General features: G+C 52.4%; 1 protein-coding gene across 1 annotated transcript in view; it reads right to left on the reverse strand.

Annotated features, from left to right (window-relative positions):
• The window catches only part of LOC122388579, an 84,700-nt gene extending 62,568 nt beyond the window's left edge, over nucleotides 1-22,132 (reverse strand). Inside the window, exon 1 of the mRNA XM_043379766.1 lies at nucleotides 21,660-22,132. Within this exon, the coding sequence (XP_043235701.1) occupies nucleotides 21,660-21,880 (221 nt within the window). The 5' untranslated portion in view covers nucleotides 21,881-22,132. The remainder of the gene's footprint in view (nucleotides 1-21,659) is intronic.
• Nucleotides 22,133-22,449: the final 317 nt, after the last annotated feature.

Genomic DNA, 22,449 nt, shown 5'->3' on the forward strand with positions numbered 1-22,449 from the left:
CTGCGGTGGGATCAGGTGGGATCAGGGTCAGTCGCTCATCATGGGATCCGCCCCGGGATATGAGGTGATATTCACAGAAATAGCGACCCGACCGCAAGGTCGTGGCTCGTCTTGGCGTGGCAGCACGAGGTCATGAATGTCATGATGTCAGGTCAGCCAATATTTACCGATGAATGTTCGTAAATGAAGGTCTAAGGAGATAATCATGCCAGAATGGGATATATGACCATGATCATAATACGATATTATCAAACATAAATATATAAGCAAAGAAAAATAAGTGTCAGCCGTCATTACAAAAATATTGATTTTGAAAGAAACTTACTTATGCAACATACCGTTTTCATGATTCGTAAAGATGCAAAAACAAATTATACCTAATTTTGGCAGCGAATCATAAGTGCGATGTAAAAACCTGTCCACCAATGTTGATAATTTCCACCACGTGTCGGTGATAATCGAACGGTCATATTTACCTACAGGTCATATGTACTATCATGACCATATCAAATGTACATATGACGACACAAACTAGTGAATGCAACACAACAAATAATCATTCACAAATATTTTCGGTAACTTATTCTGGTTCTTATACTCCTTTTCAAGTTACTTTTTTGGTACAATAATACACATGAATAGTTTCTGTAATAAAACAGTTTGACGTCGGTCTACACGCAAGCCATACAAGCATGAAAAAACACTTCGCAAACACGCTATAACAGATGAGGCCTACAACCACAATAGCTTGTTCAACAAAAACCATCAACGCTACCGATATACAAAACACGAAGCGCACACTTCCAGCAATGATTGCTCCCTTTTACAGACGCCAGCAACAAAAGAATGTTGCTGAATACCCATTAAAACACGCTCATTGTAGTCAACAAGCGGGTTTAGTTTACCATAAACATGACATACGACGCGGGAATAACGGAAGACCTGCTGTCGTGATTGTCGCTGATAAAACTTACAAACACGCTCGGTGTCACTGGGTGAAACGATAACATCGTGTTCCATGCCGCCTTTGGATACGACGGTGGACAATGCATTGATGTGCCCGCAGTTAGGAGTTGTCCCACGGTGTCTTCTCACGTCTAACCACGTCTTCTAAGGTGTCTCGTGTCTTCAAACGTCTCCTCCTCGGCGACGGAGACATGTTTCGCTTCTGGTGAGTCCGGCAAGGCTAACTGTGATGCAACCACATCCGTTCGGTCCGGTCTAGCACAATCGATAAACAACTCGGCGTCTTAGACAGAATCTCCTCAGGACTTTGGCTCCGCAACTGCCCCGCCTTCTCTCCTCTTCTCACCACTATACCTATACGACACTGCAATGCTTTGTCTTTTTCTTCGTCTGTTTCGCTCCTCCACTGTCTCTATGCCTACCGTTTGGAGTCCACCTTAGGTCGCCTGCAGTGCGCCTTCCCTGCAGGCGCAGCTCATGGCAGCAGCACAGACCGCCCGAGCCCCAGCGGCACACAGACGTATACACAATGTACGTCACGTCACCATTCGCGGCGGCAGACGGCGGTATAAACCAGAAGGTTATTGATGAGCCTCAGACAGACCAGCCCAGACGGTCCTTCCGACCAAGGCGGGGGACAAAACACAGAGTTCCTGTCTGAGGAACCGACAGCAGTGTAGGTCGGTATTCCGCCAACGTATACCGTCTTCAAACCTGCGTGGTGCTCTTAGCCGGTTGACGATCGTTGACTTTCAGCAAAACATCACATCGGTCAAAAGTAGGTCATGAGGTAAAAACAGCGAAAGTTCATGACTGGTGTTATCTAAATTGGAGGCGATTTGTGTTGTTGCAGTTGTGAATACGAGACAAGGGTTAGTTTATTTGAACTGGGTGCATCTGTACACTGATCTCTTGCGGTGGAACAAGTAAACGAACACGGCGGCTCCTCTTATCTTCACGAGGCCACATCTTGGCTGTCCATCTTTCTTCTTCCTGCTAGTGAAAGATAATCCGTCTTCAACCGTCGCCACCGCCGATCGCCCAAAAACTGTCACACGGCAGTTTTCAAACTTGGCGCTTGTGAAAAACATAAGTGCTTATTGCATCATCCAGTCAAAATGCAGTTGAGACATGAACTCATCGTCCCAAACTAAAGATAGCAATCTTCTTTCTCCGGATCCAGCCGCGACCGTGCCATGTCTGGGTGCGAAGAGCGGGCATTTCATCGCCATCCCAGTCCACCCTGCAGTCGATCACATCCGGCCGAAATCCCACCGGAGGCCAATACCGCGGCTCAGCCGAGCCGCGCGGCGTCAATCCTCTCCAATATCGGTCGGCGACCCCTCACTCTGGGCGGGGACGGTCATTGCAGACGAGTCCGTCTGGGTCCGCTCACCGCTCTCGCTCATCTCACTCCGTTCTCTGTCTCTCCTTTTCTGTCTCTGCCCTCTCTCATCTTCCACACTTTCCGTCCAAGTCACAGCCACAAGTGCATCCCATCCCCACATCCCCCCCCCCCCCTGCAGTGCACCCTCCCTTTCGACACACATATACTCTCTGAGATTGACCAGAAGCGAGAGAGACAGAAGAGGACGGGAGGCACGGAGATGAGAGGAGAGGAAGAGAAGCGAGTGACCCGGGCGCCGGTCAGCCATGTCCGCAGGTGGTCCAGGGCCCCGGGGATCTGTGCAATAATGTCACCCTAATCCTGTTTGCCGAGGTCGTCGGCCTCCGCGAGCCAGCGGCTCCGTCAGGCCTGGTGGGCTGCGGCTGGGCGCGGGGACTACTGGAGGTTGCGTAGGTGGAGTCTCCGCGCAAGGTGCAGTAGCTAAGTTGGGTGTGTTGATGGCTTTGGATGGTGCACTGTGCGTTGGTGATGAAGGATAAGAGAGATGTGGGGATTGATAGGATCCAGTCCCAGTGTGACTCATATTCCACGAGTGAAGATGCTCAGGTTTGTTTCTTTTGTTCGAGACGATGTTGTCTAAGAGAGGTGTCGAACCCTTTGTTTAGTAATCACGTGTTGCACGCGAACAGGGTTTCCTGATTTGTTATACTCCGGAGTTGCCTCAGGAAGACATGCCGGAACAAACTCAGCATCGTGATAAGAGCATCACGGCGAGTTGGGGAAAGTACAACATTGCGAAAGGTGAATGAACTTCCAATACACAACGGCAATACGCTGGGATCAGTGCAAGGGTCCAGGTGGGAGCGACCGGTTCACGAGCGAACTACTCAGGATACATACATCCTGACATCACCCAACATGCGCAGCAAACTGACTACTCGCCACATGTTTCGCTTTTACCAACGTAGCATTACCAATGCATGCAGGGCCACTGGCGCCACATCCGAAGTTGACACGCTTTCCGATGAGTAAGACGGATGAAGGAAGATGTTCAATAACACCGTACACAGGTGAAGCAGCACGTCTGGACGGATCTTCGCATGTAAGACGAAATGTCGGAAATCTAGCGGAATGCGCTATAAGAGTCCAGAAACACTTCTCTTGGCTGGTGACTTCACCTAATAGACATCCGATGACCCGCTCAATCTGAAAAGTTACGTTTGAGTTTCGGAGCAAGTGTTTGCTAAGACAACATGATAGTGGTTGGCGTTCAAGAAACGACTTCATCGACGAAACTACACATCGATCCGGCTTAAACAAACATGCCGACCACACCATCTCGCCACGAGAGACGTCTCTTCTTGTGTCACATGGTTTCGGTAATTAAGTGTTATCAAGCGCACAGCCTCCGACACATTTAGACTGCACGGCCGCCATGTAGTCATGAATGTTCCGGGCCCATCCATCATTTTCCGGACAGCGCATTTACCCAGAGTAGCCGGTCGGGTCGCTGACCCCGCTCCGGGCTATGTTTCTGTCGCGGTGTGAAAGCCACGCTGCTGGCCAGCACCTATGGACGCTCCGTTTCAGCAGAGCGACAAAAACGCCCACCAGCGAGCGGCACTGAGCGCTAAGTGCGGTGCGCAGAGCGGGCGTCAAACGCCCCCGCCCTCCCCTCTGTTTCGTTCCACTGCGCGGGGCACGTGCAATATGGAATATTTATAAACCGACTTCGGCACCCCATCTCTCATCCGTGAATGAAAAATGAGGAAATAGAGCATTGAGCCGGGTTCGAAGATGCCGAAAGTTCGTTTGGAATGTGCAGAGTGAATTCTCGATGCAATTTCGATTGGCAGCTGGGGGTATTTTGTGCGATAGCATATGCATTTTGGGGTTTTATTCATACCAAATACAGGACGTGCCCGATGTAAATATTAGGCAAGCGTCATATAAGCACATCTGATGGTGCGAAAAACGAGTAGTTCAGCTAAAAGAGTCATGTTATTTAATTTCAGCACATATAAAGTTATATTTGGGAATGCAGCTTCATTACAAGAGTCCTGAACCGACGGCATTGGTGGCGGCATCGAGTTCCTTACGGCGCCAGTATATTTTCCGACAGTGAGACATACTGAATTCTTTTAAGATGTCTATTGAAATAACGAGGCCATTAGATAACACTAGTCTAGATCGCCTCTGCCGATTAGAAACAAATTGTCTTAATTTCATTGCTCTGAATCCAAAAATATTGAAAACTCGGGAGCGTCGGCATTCATCAGCCACGATTTATCTGAAATAATGAAAAAGGAACAAATAAGCATTGATCGATAAAGGCGGAAAATCAGTTGTAACAACCAAAATCGGTCGGGAAAAATCGACAGTTCAATTACAGTTAGCCTACTTCAAACAAGTGACTTCAGTAGCAACGTAATCCCAGCACCTACATTGGTGAGCGTCCCCACTGTTCCCCGTAACTTGGACCCACGAACCAAGCCTCCCGAGGCCGACATTCCTGGAATTGCTCGACCGTCGGAAGGTCCTATAGGGGGAGCCGAACTGTAAACGTACAGAGAACGTGTTGCAATAAACGCACGACTCCACTACACGAGCGAGAAACACAATAATTCCTTCAGTGGCATCGAGACAAATGACTTCGGCTGTCTTGAAAAATTGGACGCTAGAGATGAGCTGGAAATTAATAAACTGCGCCTCGGTTCGAAGCCGCTCTCCAGTGAACCTGCACCAGAAGATTAGAACAGATTAATTTTCTAATTTGTGAAATGTTTGATCACTACTGTGCTCATGAAAAGCCGTTAGTCAAAGTCATCGACCCATTCATGCTCCGTTTACAATTAAATTGCGCATTCCGGATGAACGGTTTTACGTCTGGTTGTTCATACCTTATCGTCATATGGCCATCACAAGCCCCCATACGCATTGTTCAGCTTTCCCTCTTCAACAACAGCCATTGTGGGGCCTAGCTCTGACGACAGCCAATTCCCGTTGGCCGCTTGGCTCCCTACGCCAAATCTGGCATCATTCCTCATGATAATCAGGGTATTTCGCCAATTTTTCACTATTATGCGAAGCCGCTCGTCGCAGCCTGCAGTCACCGCCCAAAATAATAAGGCGGCTGGGGGAGGCGCGCGGGCGACGTCGCGCGCGTCACTGCCCCCGGTGGCCAGTGAGATGGATGCAGGACCGCCGCCGGGGAGAGAGGCGCGGCTGAGAAGACAAGGGGACGAGACGCGAGGGGAAAGCCTGAGGACGTGGAGACGTGGAGACATGGGAAGTCAGAATCTGAGGAGGAATCGAAATCTCGGAAAGTGTCTATTATCAAGATAAGGAGTGGGATTTTGTTAGGAAAGCTTACGACTCATGCAACGACCGTACACCGTCGATGTTTCTATCAGAAATTCTCATTTTGGCTAAATTTGCATACGCCAATAAGTGTCTGTCGTAAAGTCATGGGACATGGAAGCACTAAGTAGCACCGTGACCTGCTCACTACCCAAGGGAGACCCACTGACCGGGTCTGATCGGAGCCAGCCGTCGATCGGCTGTCAATCTGAGGGGCTGAATCACACCCGACCGGGCCGGCAGACGGCGCCGGTCGGGGGCGACCAACGCGAGGGTTTCCAGGAAGAGCTGACTGGCAGCTCACCACAGAAGGCGTCGGAAAAGGGGGTGGGTCTCACACTCCCAGAAAACGTGAGGGACGTGAGAGAGACATGGAGACGTGTCACGTGAGAGCGATGTAAGGGCTAAGTAAATCAATGTTTGAAGGTGCATAGGATACGTGAGTGAGTCGCTTTGAAGGGACGTGCCAGGGCACCACCTCGACGAGCTCACGATTCGCTCGCTCCGATCATGTTCCCGTATGTGTCAGCGGCGCCTGGGTCGGTCTACTCCGATGTGTCACGCCCCACACCCATGTCCGTCCGTGAGATTCTCGTGGTGCTGTTTCCGCAGTCGTGACCGTCGCTGCAGCTCTAGGCCATCCTCAGAACCATTCCCGCTGAGTCCGTCCCCGTCGCCGTCGCCGTCGACGCAGCGGCAGTGTTTGTTCGTCGTTTTCGACGGTCCGTGACGGCGACACAGGCGAGGGCGGGCGGGGAGGGCCGGGGAGTCGGTCCGGCTCACTGGACCGCGCAGCAGACAGAATGGCAGGGAGGAGACGACACGACGTCGGGGAGGAAAATGGGGAGATGACCGAACGTTTGGCAGTTCTGCTCGCATATGGACGGACCGGTCCGGACGATTGAAGACTTCCCGTCCGGGAATGTCGTCCTGCCATCAATCAAGCGTTCTTATGAGCGGCAAAATGCACCCAAATATTGGTGGAGTAAAACTATTACTGGGACGTATTTGGGTTATAGCGACAGTTTTTTCAAGAGTGCACGACGATTTATTGGTCAGCATTTGCCTGATCAGAAAACGCGATCTTCCTTCGCAGACACGTGCCGGTAGCGCGGCAAAAACCCGGCGACTGAATGCATCAGCAGAGCAACTGCCGGGGACCGAGTCACCGCCGCGCTGCGCCGTTTTTGTCTCACTGTAGAGAGAGCTGACACTGGCGACATGCGGCCGATAACCGATCGCGGCAAAACCGACGCAGCCCAGTCGACACCGGCGAGATGCGATCGACAGGCGACACGCGGCGAGCGCCACGCGAACGGACACGGACAGGACACGGACAGGACGCGTACACAATGGACACATCGGCCGATCGACGGGTAGGAGACAAGTGCAACGGTAAAAACGGACCGCGACTTGTCTTTGAAATGATACAGCCGACGGCGACCGAAAATATCGCTTAGAACACGCAAAATCAGATAACAAGTGCAATAAAATGACAAATTATTATACTTACCTATACCTCATTACACTTCATTAGACAAAAAATTATAAAACAAATAGAAAAAAGACTGCAATTACACATGTTCACGTAAAAATATTAATGTTGCTTAAATTTGCATTTCATAGCACTTCAAAAGATGCATAAAAAGTCAAGTGTCTAGCCAAAATTACAATTTCAGAGATCTTACATTGAAAATGGGGGTTACGTTCCACAGCATCCGGCTGGTTGGCTCCCATTCCACAGCCGGACAATGAGACGTCTAACTTTTGATAACTTCTGACTCTGTTTCGGGGCAGCCGGCCACCAAAATAACAACAATGGCAGCACTCCGATCTGGACCTCCTCTCCACGGACGTCCCCGGCGCGGCCCACCAGCCAACTTCGCCATTTGGATTCCGTCTCGGCGTCCACACCGGTAAACTTATTTCCTGCATCTGGAGATGGAAATAATTATATTGCGCAGGCTCTTTCAGTAGCTCGGATGAACCCACGCAAAAACCGTCTTCGCCAATGTAAGAACCTGCTCGACTGAACTTCTTTTGCTATTATTTAGTTGATTTTCCTGGGAGGAAGCGGACAGGCTGAATGGATTTGCGGCAAACAAAGTTGCTGGCGGACGGGCGGGCAGGATGCGGCCAGGAAATGGGCGCCCGCCGCGGCACGAGACGCCCCCTTTGTTGGTCGACGAACGTCGGAGCCGACTCGCAGTCGATGAGCCGAAACACGGACGTTTTTGCTGGAGGAATGAGGTCACCCGTCATCGGGACTGATTCACAGTATGGTAAGAGATAAATCTATTATACTCTCCCACTTGGATTCGTATTGGCAAGCTATTCATAAAGTTGATGTGGGGAAAGAAAACAGGAGCCAATCTGGAATGATTTAGCTTGTGCACCATCACAAATAACACGGACAATGCGTTGGAACAAAAAGTAAGTCGGGTATGTTTGTGCTTGCTATCTTCGCACTTTTACGTACTCATGTATTGACTACATGTGTACGAGTATCCATATACAGAACGGAGTTTGTCATGTGTGAAATTGCATAACATACGAGTATACAAATAAAAGAATTACAATAATCAATCATAACATCAATTAATAATGCACACTGGCTTTGTTTAGAGTCACATAACGGGTCGCGGCAATAAATCGTCCCTGACAGGCCTACAGCGACATTATTGATGGCCGTCCATTCTCAGACGCCATCCCCCTTCACCTTCTCACAACTTTAGAACGTCATCCCGTATATTGAGGGCCCGCTCTGGATGAAGCACGCGCCGTCCACATCTATTTCGGCCCTCTCAATGGTTCTGTGTTCGATCCAGCAACGACACGTCTCTCGGGAGGCGTTAATTGCGGCGCGTGCATTCCCATACCGCTCCCTTCATCAACTGCAGACTAATAGAGCGACGTCATTGCGACGCCCCCGCCTACGTCGACGCCTACGACGATGTCGATTTCAACGGTGGCGGTGATGACGAACAGGCTCCTTCGGTGACGTGAGCCTCCCCGCTCGTGTGTCGGGTCGACGTCGACGGTGTCGACGTCGACTCGACGCCACTTGGAGGACTTCCTGCGCCGTCTGTTGACATTGAATCGCCGCCAAACTCTAACGAGAATACAATGGAGCGGCAACAGGCGCTGGCGGCCCGCTGTGTTGTCTGACACAATGTTGTCACGACGGCCGACAAGGCGCCGGTACTTAGCGCCACCAGCTAGCGAGTCAAGCGCTCGAGCGAACGTGAATAAGATGGTCGACATTGATGAAATGAGAATTTTCAGTCGAGTGATGGTGGAGAGAAACCACAAGCGTTATATCGTTGGTAAGTTGTTTCATTGTGTACTAGGACATACACGTTCGGTGAGCGGGCGACGTAGGACGACGGGGAGGGAAGTGGCGACCGCTGTAAGGAAAAACAAACTACCTGTCGCGGGGGCGGAGCGTAAACGTGTGGACCTGTCAGTGGCAACCCAGACTGGGACGTGCGTACGAGTTAGGCAGGCAAGCGCATGACTACTACAAGAAAATGACGGGTATGATTTACATATTGAAACTGTAAGCACCATGAAAATCACAGGCAAAATGATCCACCTCAAGCATATTATCTGCATTGACCTGTACTTTCGAACAATCTAGCGGATCTATCGACAATAGAAGATCCAGCGGAGTAGAGGGACGTTCTCTGCGTACACATAAACAACTCATATCAACTGCAGGCGACTGTCACCATTCATTTCGTCGTCCCGCCGGGCGGAGATGAGCTACGGCCGTCGTGAGATCACTAACGCTCGCCCCATGACAGGTGATATGGCGACGGGACGCCAGCGACGACCATTCCACCTGAACGGGTGAGATATGATAATGACCGGATCAGCGAGAACCGGGTGCCGAGCGGCGGACCATTTTGACGTCGCGCCGCCGCCGCGCCGGTCGCCTTTTTCGACATAAATTCGCTGGGAGCCTTTTTGATTGGATGGATTCTCCGCGCTCGTATCTCCCTCGACGATCTATCGGAAAGCTGTATTTCTGTCGCGGTGGACGCCATGTATCTGTGGTTATCGGGTTCGCTCGCAGTCAAATGGGACAGACATGGAGTCTCGCCGAGCGGGTGATAGGGCACTGACACAGGCACGGACGGCACAACTTTCAGCGTACCGACTTAACCCGCGCCGGGACTGGACGGGACGGGAGCGGCGGCGGCGCTTTCGATACAGTCTAAAATCGCCGATACGTCAGCCCCGTCGGCTGCGGAAGTCAGACGCAATTTGACGGCTCCAGTATCGAACGATCTCTTTTATTCACCTCGCGCGCCGCCCATTTCGCTTTCCATAGCGATTTCGTATGCAGGAGGAAATTCATGACAGTCGGACTGAGAAACCCCCAGCCCTCACAGGTCAGAATCTCCGGAGCTGCTCAGCCCGGTCGCCGATGAGACGTTCCCTCAAACTGAATCCGCTGGGGTTCGTATACGACCCGAGAACGACCATCTGGCGGTCTCCAGGGGTCTGAAACTCGGCAGCGGCCGGGCCGACCACTTGACCTCCCACATTTCGTCTCCGATCGTTACCCAATCCCAGAGGTCTGCGGAACTTCGCCGCGACGATCTCCGCGGCCCTAACTCGACGAATTCCGGGGAGGCGGTCGTCGTTTCACGACCTTCCTCGGTCATGGCCCTCCAAATGAGCAGGGCCGGAGCAGTGACGTTCGGTGGACATTGATTCGGAGCTAAGTGTGACGCCGCTCGCTGGGATGACGTCATAACAAGGCGGGACGGACACACCTCGCCGGTCAGCCGAAAGGGACAGATGGAGTGACGAACGGTCTGTGAAATTTCGCAGACGATTCGCTCCTCGGGGACTGGGCCCATCCGTGAAATTATACGTCTTAAATCGTTACGTAATGGCGGCACGAGGTTTAAATAATACAGGTGAAGTGATGAATATGTGCCGCGCATTAGGGCAGCTCCCAGTTGGACACGAACTATTTATAAATAACTGGTCGTAACTTAGTCATAGTACCCGTGAGCTACCATAGCTCAAGTCAGGTAGTTTGTAACATCCCTTGGGTCGTCCCTCCCGACCTTAGCTACTAAATGGTGGTGACTACGAGCAGCCTAGGCATAGGCATAAATGACCACTAGTAATTTGAGCGCAATTCGGCTCGACTAGGTAATCAGCTCTCAATGAGACCCGTGCTGGTATTTGCAAGACACCTACTGCGATGTCCGTGTGAAACATTCCCTTCCACCCAATACCAACAACGGTGCCACTTGTTAGAAGTTAGACTCCAGACCTTGTCAGCCTGACTAGCAGACTCACAGAGCAGTGATCGGACGCAGACTGACATTTTGGTCCGTATATTGATGGCCCATGTTCAGCGGCGTAATTCGATACAGCCGAACGGCTGATTCTGATAGCTGGGAACATTTGTCAGAGTCTGGCTATAGCCCATGTAAATAACCATTGTGGTTATATCACAGACCAACCAGACGGTATCGAACATATGGAAATGACAGATCGAGAAACAGAACGATTAATTAAATGCACTAATGAGCGAATAATATAAGTTCAACATTCATTTATGGGGCAAAATGCTGTTAACCCCATGAGTAGTGTTTACAATGGTGGGGCGTAACACCCCCAATACGACACATCGGTCAGCAGTGTCGTCCAGCTCGACCCCCGTCCGTCGTCGTCGTCGAACGCGTCGAGTCGTGCGTCTAGCAAGTCTCCAGTGCGCCATACTCGTCCCCGTGCGCCGAGCACGTCCCCAGGTCGCTGTTTGCCCGGGGGCAGATACCGGTCAGGTAATCGCCCGTGTCGGACCGGCCGTCCGGCACGGCCCGGCAGGCCGAGCGTCCCCCGTACAGAGCTCAGACAAACACACACACGCACAGTGCGCTGGCACGTGCCCAGCCCGGGCAGCCGACACGACCGCGCCCTGCAGGGACGGGGCTGGGCTGAGCGGAGGCAGACGGCCGAGGACGGAAACGGAGCAGAGCGGCGACAGGACCAGAGACTGGTAAGGTGAGTCATGAAAAATATCGTTAATGCTCAGTTAGAAAACGAGAAAAATTAATAAATCAAGAAATTGTCTAAAATGAAACAAATTTTGAACAATCTTCATAGCTAAACAAAATTTGAATTTGAATTTTCTACATACCATGAATAATGATTGCCTTTTGTGCCCAACCCAACAAAGCTGCAGAGTACCAACAGGTTTCCAGCTCAGTGGATAAGTCATCAGCTGAACGGCAGTCTGTCCCGTCCGTTGGAGGCGGAATGACCCTGGGACAGGGTCATTTCTCGGCAACAGCGAGCAGAAGCGCGCACGAAAACCTCGTTCCACCGTATTTCAGCGCGTTTAAATGCATGCCGCCGTTGAGTTCTATGCTCTGCCTGTGCAGAGCGAGCAACATCGGCGCTCGCCATGCTCTCATTACAAACTTTTCAGATTGGCGAAACAACGAGAAGAACTCCCGGGTCGCCCCAGAGCCTGTGGCGCCGCCGCTACTGCCGTCTAGCGGCCCGAGACCGAACTAGCCCGGGCTAGTTCTGATAAAAAAAGCCCTTTCAACCAGCCTCACCGCCTCCTCGGGGCTCGCTCTCATCTTACCGCCGCTTGCCACACACACAGGGGGTGCGGGCGCGTCCATGCACCCTGCCTCAGGGACCACCGACCAATGTTTCAGCCAGCTGCTCTCGGCGCGAAAAATTCCTGCCAATATTTCGTCTGGGCTGTGAAAATATGGCAGCAATCCAGATCTGGCTACTAATTAGATTAGCAACGACCGGGTCGGCGGGTAATTAGGCAGCAATGCTGACGACAATGGCCAACTTCGCCAGAGGCCCGCGGCCGAAAACACGCCACCGCGCCGGCAAATTGTCAGACCGAGAGCAGGCGGCCCGCGGGTCGCGCTCTGATGAGTTCGGTGGATGAGTGCAGGAAGCCAGCAGGGCGCAGGATTCCACAGAGGAGGCATGAGGCGGAAATCGAGGGGTTGTCCAAAGCGGGTCTTTGAAGGTTGCGGCTATCGGTTGTTCGAACGATTCATAGCCAAAAGTTTACGGCAGCCGGAGCTGAGTTAAGAGATCAAGGCATCAGTCCACTGAGATACAGGAAGCGTCTAGAGAGGCTGTAGGGTGAGCAAAAAACATTCACAAAACATGCAAAGCATGAGCTGCCGGCGTCATATCAAGTGCCGGTATCATATCTCGCCGAACGCATACAAACGAGACTGAAGCAAGCCCCCAAAAATAGGCACACACTCGCACCGGAATGTCCAGCTGCCTCCAAATAGCGCAGTCGCTGATTTAATTACGGGCGATCACAATCACCTCATGCATGGTCTGCAATTCATTAGAGCGGCCATCAGCCGACAGAAATCAGTAATAGGGCCCACCTATTGTCGATTAGGGGCTCGAAGGTCAGTGAGCGGCAGGCAGCAGGCACGAGGAAGGAGGGGAGGGGCAGGGGGGGGGGGGCGCGAAGACGGTAGAGACGTGTGTCTGTGGAAGAGGAGAGGGGAAACACGACCCGAGGCAGAGGGGAGGAGGCTGACCCGAGATAAGGCACGCGCAGTAAACAGAGGGAGGGAGGGGTGGTGGGACGGGCCCGGGGAAGAAGCAAACACCACGTGGTCGAACAGTCCGAGACGCGCGCTCAAAGGCGACGGATGGTGTGACGAGTGGGGATTGAGTGACAGGCTGCAAAAAATGAGCGAGCAGGATAAGTGAGAAACGAGAGACGACAGTGAGTGTGGCGCGACGGAGTACCTGGTCCGCAGCGCAGAGGCACATACATAAGGGGACTGTCATGGCCGGTAAGTCAAGTTAAGGTGCTAGCAACAGTAGATATCAGGACGCCCGCCCGACAGTTTAAATTGTTACAATGCATGACACATGTAGACATGACGATGTGCGCGACTCGGATCATGAGACAAGTAGCATCTTTTTTTGTTTGAGCGTGCAATCGTACATGCTCGAATACACGACACGTAACAGTCGCTCCAGTCTGATTACAATCTGTAATTCGGACTCGACTGGCATGAGAAAGTATAAAGCCGCTCCAGTCTGTCTGGGCTTGAACGCCTCACCGACTCGGCTAATCGCATACCGAATACACGACAACGTAACAGTCGCTCCAGTCTGATTACAATCTGTAATTCGGACTCGACTGGCATGAGAAAGTATAAAGCCGCTCCAGTCTGTCTGGGCTTGAACGCTCACCGACTCGGCTAATCGCATACCGAATACACGACAACGTAACAGTCGCTCCAGTCTGATTACAATCTGTAATTCGGACTCGACTGGCATGAGAACAGAGAAAGTATAAAGCCGCTCCAGTCTGTCTGGGCTTGAACGCTCACCGACTCGGCTAATCGCATACCGAATACACGACAACGTAACAGTCGCTCCAGTCTGATTACAATCTGCAATTCGGACTCGACTGGCATGAGAAAGTATAAAGCCGCTCCAGTCTGTCTGGGCTTGAACGCCTCACCGACTCGGCTAATCGCATACCAGCCGCTCCAGTCGGAGTAAGAACCACATTCCGACTCGGCAATTGCATACATAACAGCCGCTCCAGTCCAGGTGTGAATATCTCACCGACTCGGCTTATGTGATATTAATACCGTACCAGCCGCTCCCGTCGAATTACGTAACTAATACCGACTCGGCTCATGAGACCAGTAGGAGTCGTGCATACATAGCAGCCGCTCCAGTCCAGGTGTGAATATCTCACCGACTCGGCTTATGTGATATTTATACCGTACCAGCCGCTCCCGTCGGATTATGTAACTAATACCGACTCGGCTCATGAGACCAGTAACACTTTTTTTTGTTTTTGCGCGTACATTTGTACCTACATGCTCGAATACCACGACAACGTAACAGTCGCTCCAGTCTGATTACAATCTGTAATTCGGACTCGACTGGCATGAGAAAGAAAAAAGCCGCTCCAGTTTGGGCTTGAATGCCTTATCGACTCGGCTAATCGCAGTACCAGCCGCTCCAGTCGGAGTGAGAACTACAGCCCGACTCGGCAATTGCATACATAGCAGCCGCTCCAGTCCAGGTGTGAATATCTCACTGACTCGGCTTAAGTGACATTAATACCGTAACAGCCGCTCCCGTCGGATTATGTAAATAATACCGACTCGGCTCATGAGAACAGTAGCATCTTTGTTGTTGTTTTTTTGCGCGTGCATTTGTACCTACATGCTCGAATAACACGACAACGTAACAGTCGCTCCAGTCTGATTACAATCTGTAATTCGGACTCGACTGGCACGAGAAAGTATAAAGCCGCTCCAGTCTGGGCTTGAATGCCTTATCGACTCGGCTAATCGCAGTACCAGCCGCTCCAGTCGGAGTGAGAACCACATCCCGACTCGGCTATTGCATACCTACATAGCAGCCGCTCCAGTCCAGGTGTGAATATCTCACCGACTCGGCTTATGTGATATTAATACCGTAACGGCCGCTCCCGTCGGATTATGTAACTAATACCGACTCGGCTCATGAGAACAGTAGCATCTTTTTTGTTTTTTGCGCGTGCACTCGCACATGCTCGAATACCACGACAACGTAACAGTCGCTCCAGTCTGATTACAATCTGTAATTCGGACTCGACTGGCATGAGAAAGTATAAAGCCGCTCCAGTCTGGGCTTGAACGCCTTATCGACTCGGCTAATCGCAGTACCAGCCGCTCCAGTCGGAGTGAGAACCACATCCCGACTCGGCAATTGCATACATAACAGCCGCTCCAGTCCAGGTGTGAATATCTCACCGACTCGGCTTATGTGATATTTATACCGTACCAGCCGCTCCGGTCGGATTACGTAACTGATACCGACTCGGCTCATGAGACCAGTAGCATCTTTTTTTTTGTTTGTGCGCGTGCACTCGTACATGCTCGAATACCACGACAACGTAACAGTCGCTCCAGTCTGATTACAAACTGTAATCTAGACTCGGCTGGCATGAGAAAGTAAGCCGCTCCAGTCTGGGCTTGAACACCTTATCGACTCGGCTAATCGCAGTACCAGACGCTCCAGTCGGAGTAAGAACCACATCCCGACTCGGCAATTGCATACATAGCAGCCGCTCCAGTCCAGGTGTGAACATCTCACCGACTCGGCTTATGTGATACAGTGCATTTGCGTGCGAACATCATACGTACGAGAATGGTATAACAACGTACAGCAGATGTAATCTGATCATGTAAGTCATACAGACTCGGTATGAGGCGCCTTCTGCCAGCGGGCCGGGACCGTCCGGCGCCCCCCCCCCCCCCTCCTCAGTCAACCGAACGGGCCGCTCGACGGATTCCGTCATAATCAAAACCAATGAGCCTCTCTGCCCAATGGCCCTCGTTCTGAGAAGGCTATGAAATTTATTTCCTCTGACCGTATAGCCCTCGCCCGCCACTGTTTCTCCGTCAGCGGAGAGGCTGCGGCGCGGGGACAATGGTCGTGATTCAGGCCCGGCCCGGGGGTATAAATTCATACCGGGGAGGGGGAGACGGGGGTGGGATCAGGAGAGCCCAGGGTGTCATAAAATCCGCGCTGCCACCTTATAAAAAGGCTCATTATGCAAACGGTTGGCGACGACGGCGCTAAGGACCAGAGGCCCCATCTTCGCTGACGGCAGTCGAGACATAAGACCGCGCCGCTCTGGCGACTTGGTTGATTCCCTAAACAGAGAGGATGCACCGAGATTTACATGATGCCCTGAAAGTATCCGGTAAAGGAGCAACAACGTGGAGGTCTATTTAGAAAGTCAAGAAGAAAGTCAAACTGAAGATCCACCACTAAAACTACGAACAAGGGTAAGTGAGGAAGCGGATTACTAATATCACCGGCATGACGGGACGGTTCTGGTGGATGAGGCAGGTGAAAAGGCTAAAGTAAGGTTGTTCGACAGGGCGCTGGGTCTTTGCAGCGGCGCCGAGCGTCGGCTCCTGATAGGGGAGCCCTCGGCGGCAACTGCCCAGTGCCGAGCGTGCGCTTCTGTAACCGAGCGCAGCTCCAAGTGAGCGGGGGAGCTGCCACCACGGAACCGTCCCCTATTCGACAGCTCTTTATTATTCCTCCCCCGTCTCCATTTGTCTTCAAAACAATATTTTCGGCAATGAAGTCAATTACGAGTCGACCGAGCATCTATAATCAACTGCAAATGGAGGGAGAGGTTACAGCTACGGACATTAAATCCTCGTCACAAACCGAAAAGGGTGGTCCGCACGGCTGCATCACAATGGGGACATTGACGGCCAGACATTTACTGGGAGCTGGCGTTTCGATATTCAGCTAGGGACTGGTGATGCCATATCCATTGCAGTCACACCCGGACCTAATGCAGTGTGGAGAGTATATGGGATGGATTGCATATTATAGCAGACATTGGACTCATTTTATCCATAATGCAGCTGATCCGCTTAGGGGGCTTGCTAGCATAGCGCCTAGCATAACATCCAACAAGTACCTTCTACAACTGAAGAAGCAAGGGTCATCCCGCTAACTGACTCCAAAGTCCAGCTGTTATGAAGTTCTGTCGCCCAAACTTATAGAGGGACAGTGATGAAGATAAGAGCATGGTAAGCATTTACCTATACCTGCACTGTTTTCAACGACGCTGGATATATTCAGGACGGAGTTGCGTTCTTGCTGCTATCAGCATAAGCATGAACTACCATGGCTATGCAATATAAAATATTCCAAACGTAACTTAGCGATTGCATGTCCTGAAACATACGATGAGCTAACCACCACGTTGGACCGAATGATACGACGGATTTGATGTTTATGTCAGTATAAATCAGCTGGTAGGTAATGCCGTGATAATTCGCTTATCACTGTCGTCGCTGTAATTAGCACCAATTAATTACACAAGCATTAAAGTACAATTGTCCAGGCCAGCCAGTAAAGTACTGTGCAATTATGAAGCACGCTATGCCTCGGAGGCCCGGGATAGTCTGGCGGTGAAATTCACGAGCTTTGGTTCACGACTCAGCCTGCAGATGTCGCGCAAGTTCTGGGTACCCACACGGCCCGCCAGGCCACATAGATAGACGCTGAAATACGCAGTGTCGTGAAATGATGAAAAATTGACATCAAGGTTTCAATGTTTTTTAGCGTCCCCTGCATGACCTCAGTTACAACCGGGCAACTATCTTTTTACATGTGTAGGCATGGGTTTATTTTCTGATAGGTAACTAATTTGCTCGTGTTTCATGTTACTTGTGAGTTGTGAGACAACTTTTAATTCACTTTACCTTCTCTGCAACGATGACACACATGTGCGTTCCTGGCAACTCCCAATCCATCCAATGCCTGCATATTTATATAACGAAATTCGGCCGTCATACACTAAACGATCGCTATTCATCCGGTAACTGCCAGACATCACTTACACAATGACTTCTTATCTTCGACAGTCCAACTGCACTGTAACAAACGATCCAATGGCTAGCCAGTAAACGATACGGTACTTTACAGCCATAGACGGGGAAATAAAACCGGCCGCCGACAGCCCACCGGCCTCACGTGCAGGTGCTCTGCTGAATGCATATTCAGAGGAGCCGGCGTCGTTCCGATCGGTGGTCAGGAAGAGTGATGAGGGTTATGTGGGATTATCATGAGCGGCACGTGGCGGATGGGTAAGGAAAGATGAGTCCATATAGTGCGGTAATGCTGCCGGGTGGTTGAGGGCGGTGTGGAGTATTCACAGACGTAGTGGTGCGATGAAGCGCCGTGAAGTTTTAGGCTACCAATGACCTGTTGACACAAACAAGGTCATCGAACATCGGCTCTCCAACGTAACCGTCCATACCGCTCGAGTGTCATGAGCTCCTGCCCTGCAGTGAGCGTCAGGATCACTCAGCTCCTATTCAACCACGTAAGACGACACACACCGTACTGAGACGGGTCCTCTACACATCTGGCAGATCCGAAACCGCCACCTGAGACGCTGTATCCAAACAGGACCGACTCTTGACGTCGTCACCAAAGGCAGGCAGCCACAAGGCGCAGCCACCCGGCTCCAGCGGCTCACTGTGACATCGGAGAGGAACGCGCATGCCCTTTTAGTGACTGGAGGACACTGGACTGAGATGTCGGGCCGAGGTCGACACCGGGTCACCACAGGCGCTGCACGATATGGGTGGAGCTGAGAGGCGAGACGACGAGGTCATGTCCACGGCGCAATTCAAACCCGTGTCATATTGTAGCGCTGAGTGCATTAGATGTCCCAGCCGCGTTGCAGCGGAGATCGCTGGTGATGTTCATATCTCGCTGGAACTCATACGCAAAATATTGTTGTAGCTTCAGTGTTGTGCCGCATTGAAGACCGGAAAGCACACACAAAAATGTCAGGAATGCAGCAATGACAGGTCGCCCGGGAGGCACGTGACATGTGTCGAGCCGTAGCGCCGCTTGAGGTGCCGCTTTTGTCTAACTTAAGGTGTATCAGCGGTGTTGCAACTAGTTGTTAGACCGTGTTGACTTGCATCGTGGGCACCTGCCTCCTTTTTAGCATTTTAACGACATTTTGTCGGTAAGTCGTTGGGTCAAATGTAAAATTAATATTCATCCAATGTTTGAACAACAAAATGAATTCAATTTTAAACGGTAAATAAACATAAGCCAGCTTCACGGTCTTCAGCTCGATCTTGTGCTTGTGTTGTTTTGATTAGTCGGTTACAGTGAATAAGGGTCTGAATCGCTTCAGTGGAAATACATTTAAATGTTTCGTAAGACATGTGACATTTTACGAGTATATCAGGGTTTTGTGAAACATATCGAAGGGCTCTGGAATTATAATGATGGTAGAGGAGCTAAAAGGTCACTTAATTCGTCAAACCATCGATTTATCTACCACTCCCACTCGCCTACAACAGACAAGAACCTCTCGGAGCCTCTGCAGCACCCGACTGATTGACCGGCGAAAAATCGCCCCTCTCCCACGCCTGAGCGCCATCCATCGCCGGGTATTGGCCAGTTTTGACAGGGCGCGCCCCCGTCGACCGACGCGCCACAAATTGGCGAGCCATGTCGCCGTGCCGTCGGTGCCGACGGGGGCCGCATTAAAATGCCGTCGGCCGCGCCGCGCCTATGACTGCTCCGGCCGCCACACCCGCCGGCCGGCGACAGACACGCAAGATTTACGACCCGAAATAATGAAAAGAAATATTATGATAGTCTGCCGGTTTCAATTAAGCGCCAGTGTGCGCGGTCGCGCCCGGGGGAGCGGCGCATTGTCGGGCGTCGATTGCGACGCAGGGCGGCCATTGTGGTGAATTAGGACTTAGGAGCGTCCGTTTACTGCGGTAGGGATAGGGAGCGGACAAAGAGTTGGTACAGATTAGCCTGCAATGAGCTGCGCTATCCCTGAGTGAGTCCCCTGACGGGAAGAGACCCTGGACTGCACCAAGTCTGGTAGTTGATGTGGAATTGAATCCAGGCAGTAACCACCGGTCGGGGTAACTGCTAGCTCGGGCTGAGCTGCTGAGCCAGAGTACACGGACGGACGCTCGGGGCGGGTGGACGATGGATGGGACGAACGAACGGGGGACACTGGCTACCGTTCTCCCTCGCCGCGCGCCACTTACGGCCCTGTCATCACTATTGGTTTGTCGCTGATGGCCAGAGGCGGAGCAAGGGGAAAGGGGACGGACGTCTGTATTGTCACCAACAACACTAACAGAATCATTACATGGGGCGTGGAGAAAGTATACGGCGATATAATCAACGTACAATGCAAGGCACTGACTGACCAACCAAAATTACTGCAGAGAGGCACTTCGCCGAACCGTTATCGCAGCCATGACCCGAGTCTGCTCCTGGGTACGCGCCTGGCGCTCCGGAGTGGCCCGTCATCAAATCAACTAATTAAATCAGCCGAATCTCTCCCTGGGGAGAGATCCATTAGTGGACAGGGGTTGCACGGGCCATCGGTGGCCATACGGCTGATGAAGCGTCCAACGACCAGCCCTGAGAGCCGTCCGCGACCCGACCCAACATCCTCTCCGCCCGGCCGGACCGAGCCGGGGCCGACTCGGCGCGCCCATTAACCCACTGAGATAAATCGGACACTGCTGATTTTTACACAGCGAATGCCGGTCGGTCGGCCGCGAGCGATGCGAGTGGCACGACAGACTGGCAGAGCGGCTAAAAACAGCACGGAGAGACCGCTTCGCCGAATCTGGCCCAGTCCAGACGCCGCGTCCAATGAGGCAGACCCAGGCAAGGGCAATCACTTGAGCAACGCGAGACGACATGGCCACGCGGCTGTGAACTCCGTGGGCTATCTGCGCTCTCAGTGACTGAGAGAGGATGCTCTCCTCTGGAGCTGTCGGCCTGTTGAATTATACCGTGACTCCCCGAGCCCGGTTGTTTGTGTTTGCTGTTCGTCAGGTTTTGTTTCCGCTGAAGTTTGTCAGCGGCAGGGACTGATGAGAACGGGATGTAATTACATGTTGTACGGAATCAGTGGAGATGGAGGAATTGGACCAGAGGGCTGGGACAAAAGTGGAAACGGAGATAGGGACGAACGACTAACGAGACAGGCCGAATAACCCCCTAGAACATAAAACACCAGGAAGATTGATTCCAGAGCCGGCGAACTCTAAATAACTATCGTTCAGCGCATGTGAAATCCACTCTACAGACTTCATACTGATCATAGCCACTTTTTTACTTAGCCGCCGCTTTGAGACCATGGCATTTCACGCCCAGCCATTCCAATAAAGTGTGCGATGACAAACAAAACAAATATAGCCTGACCGCGATAAAACGCTTGGTAAAGAAGCGACCATGATAAAAGGTCGATGGTTATGTGTCATCACTCAGATTGTCGCCAAGCTGATTTTCTCGGAAATTTTCAGAACACGTATCGGTAAAACGGCTGTAGTCGGGCAGCATGCACATTATTACACAAAGTCCCACCACACCTAACCCCGGCAGAAGCCCGGGGACTCACCTGGCAAAGAGCAGCGCTGCCGGAGACGCCTGCTGGAGGGCGGGCAGTGACGGCGGCGGGCCCCCGCGGAGGGCCATCTCCTGCGCCCAAGAAGCCGCGATGGTGCGCGGAGGCTCCGGAACATCACTAAGGCCTCCTCTCTGCGGCACCGAGGGCAGCACCGGCACTCCTACCGGCACTCCCACGGGCACTCCGGTCGGCACTCCGGTCGGTATCCCCATGGGCACTCCGGCGGGGTAGACCCGGTGCGGGTCAGGTCGCGCCGGTAGTCGGAGGTGTCTCGGTCTCTCCGGGAGGGGCGGTTTGGGCGGTGCACCGCGGCGGCCGGCCGGCTCACCGGTCCAGGCCTGGGGATCGGCGGCCCCTTGCTCGGCCCACGGCTGGGAGCGGCGCCGCGCGAGCTTGGCGGCCACGTTCTCGTACACACCAGAGCTGGGTCGGGCCGGTGAGTTGTTGTTGACGACACCGTGTGCCGAGTATGCTGCCTGTGCCGGGTGCAGCATCTGTGAACGGAAGGACAGGCGGTGAGCAGTGAGCGGTGAACGGTGGGCGGCGGGCGGCGGGCGGTGACGCCAACTGAGTGACGGTGACGGTGACGGAGGCGACGCGCACGTGTGTTGTGACACGCCGTGGCGCGCTGAATTAATCACCGCCCGAACGGAGGCAGACGTAGCCGCGTGTCGCACAGTGCGTCGGACGAGTCTCGCGGACCGACCGACCCGGACCGACACACCGGTCGGCACGGCGGGCCGCCTGAGCTCGTTTAGCACCTAATCAATCAGCTCCCAGT

This window comes from Amphibalanus amphitrite, unplaced genomic scaffold (assembly GCF_019059575.1).
Source record: "Amphibalanus amphitrite isolate SeventyFive unplaced genomic scaffold, NRLGWU_Aamphi_draft 000327F_arrow, whole genome shotgun sequence".
Taxonomy (NCBI): domain Eukaryota; kingdom Metazoa; phylum Arthropoda; class Thecostraca; order Balanomorpha; family Balanidae; genus Amphibalanus; species Amphibalanus amphitrite.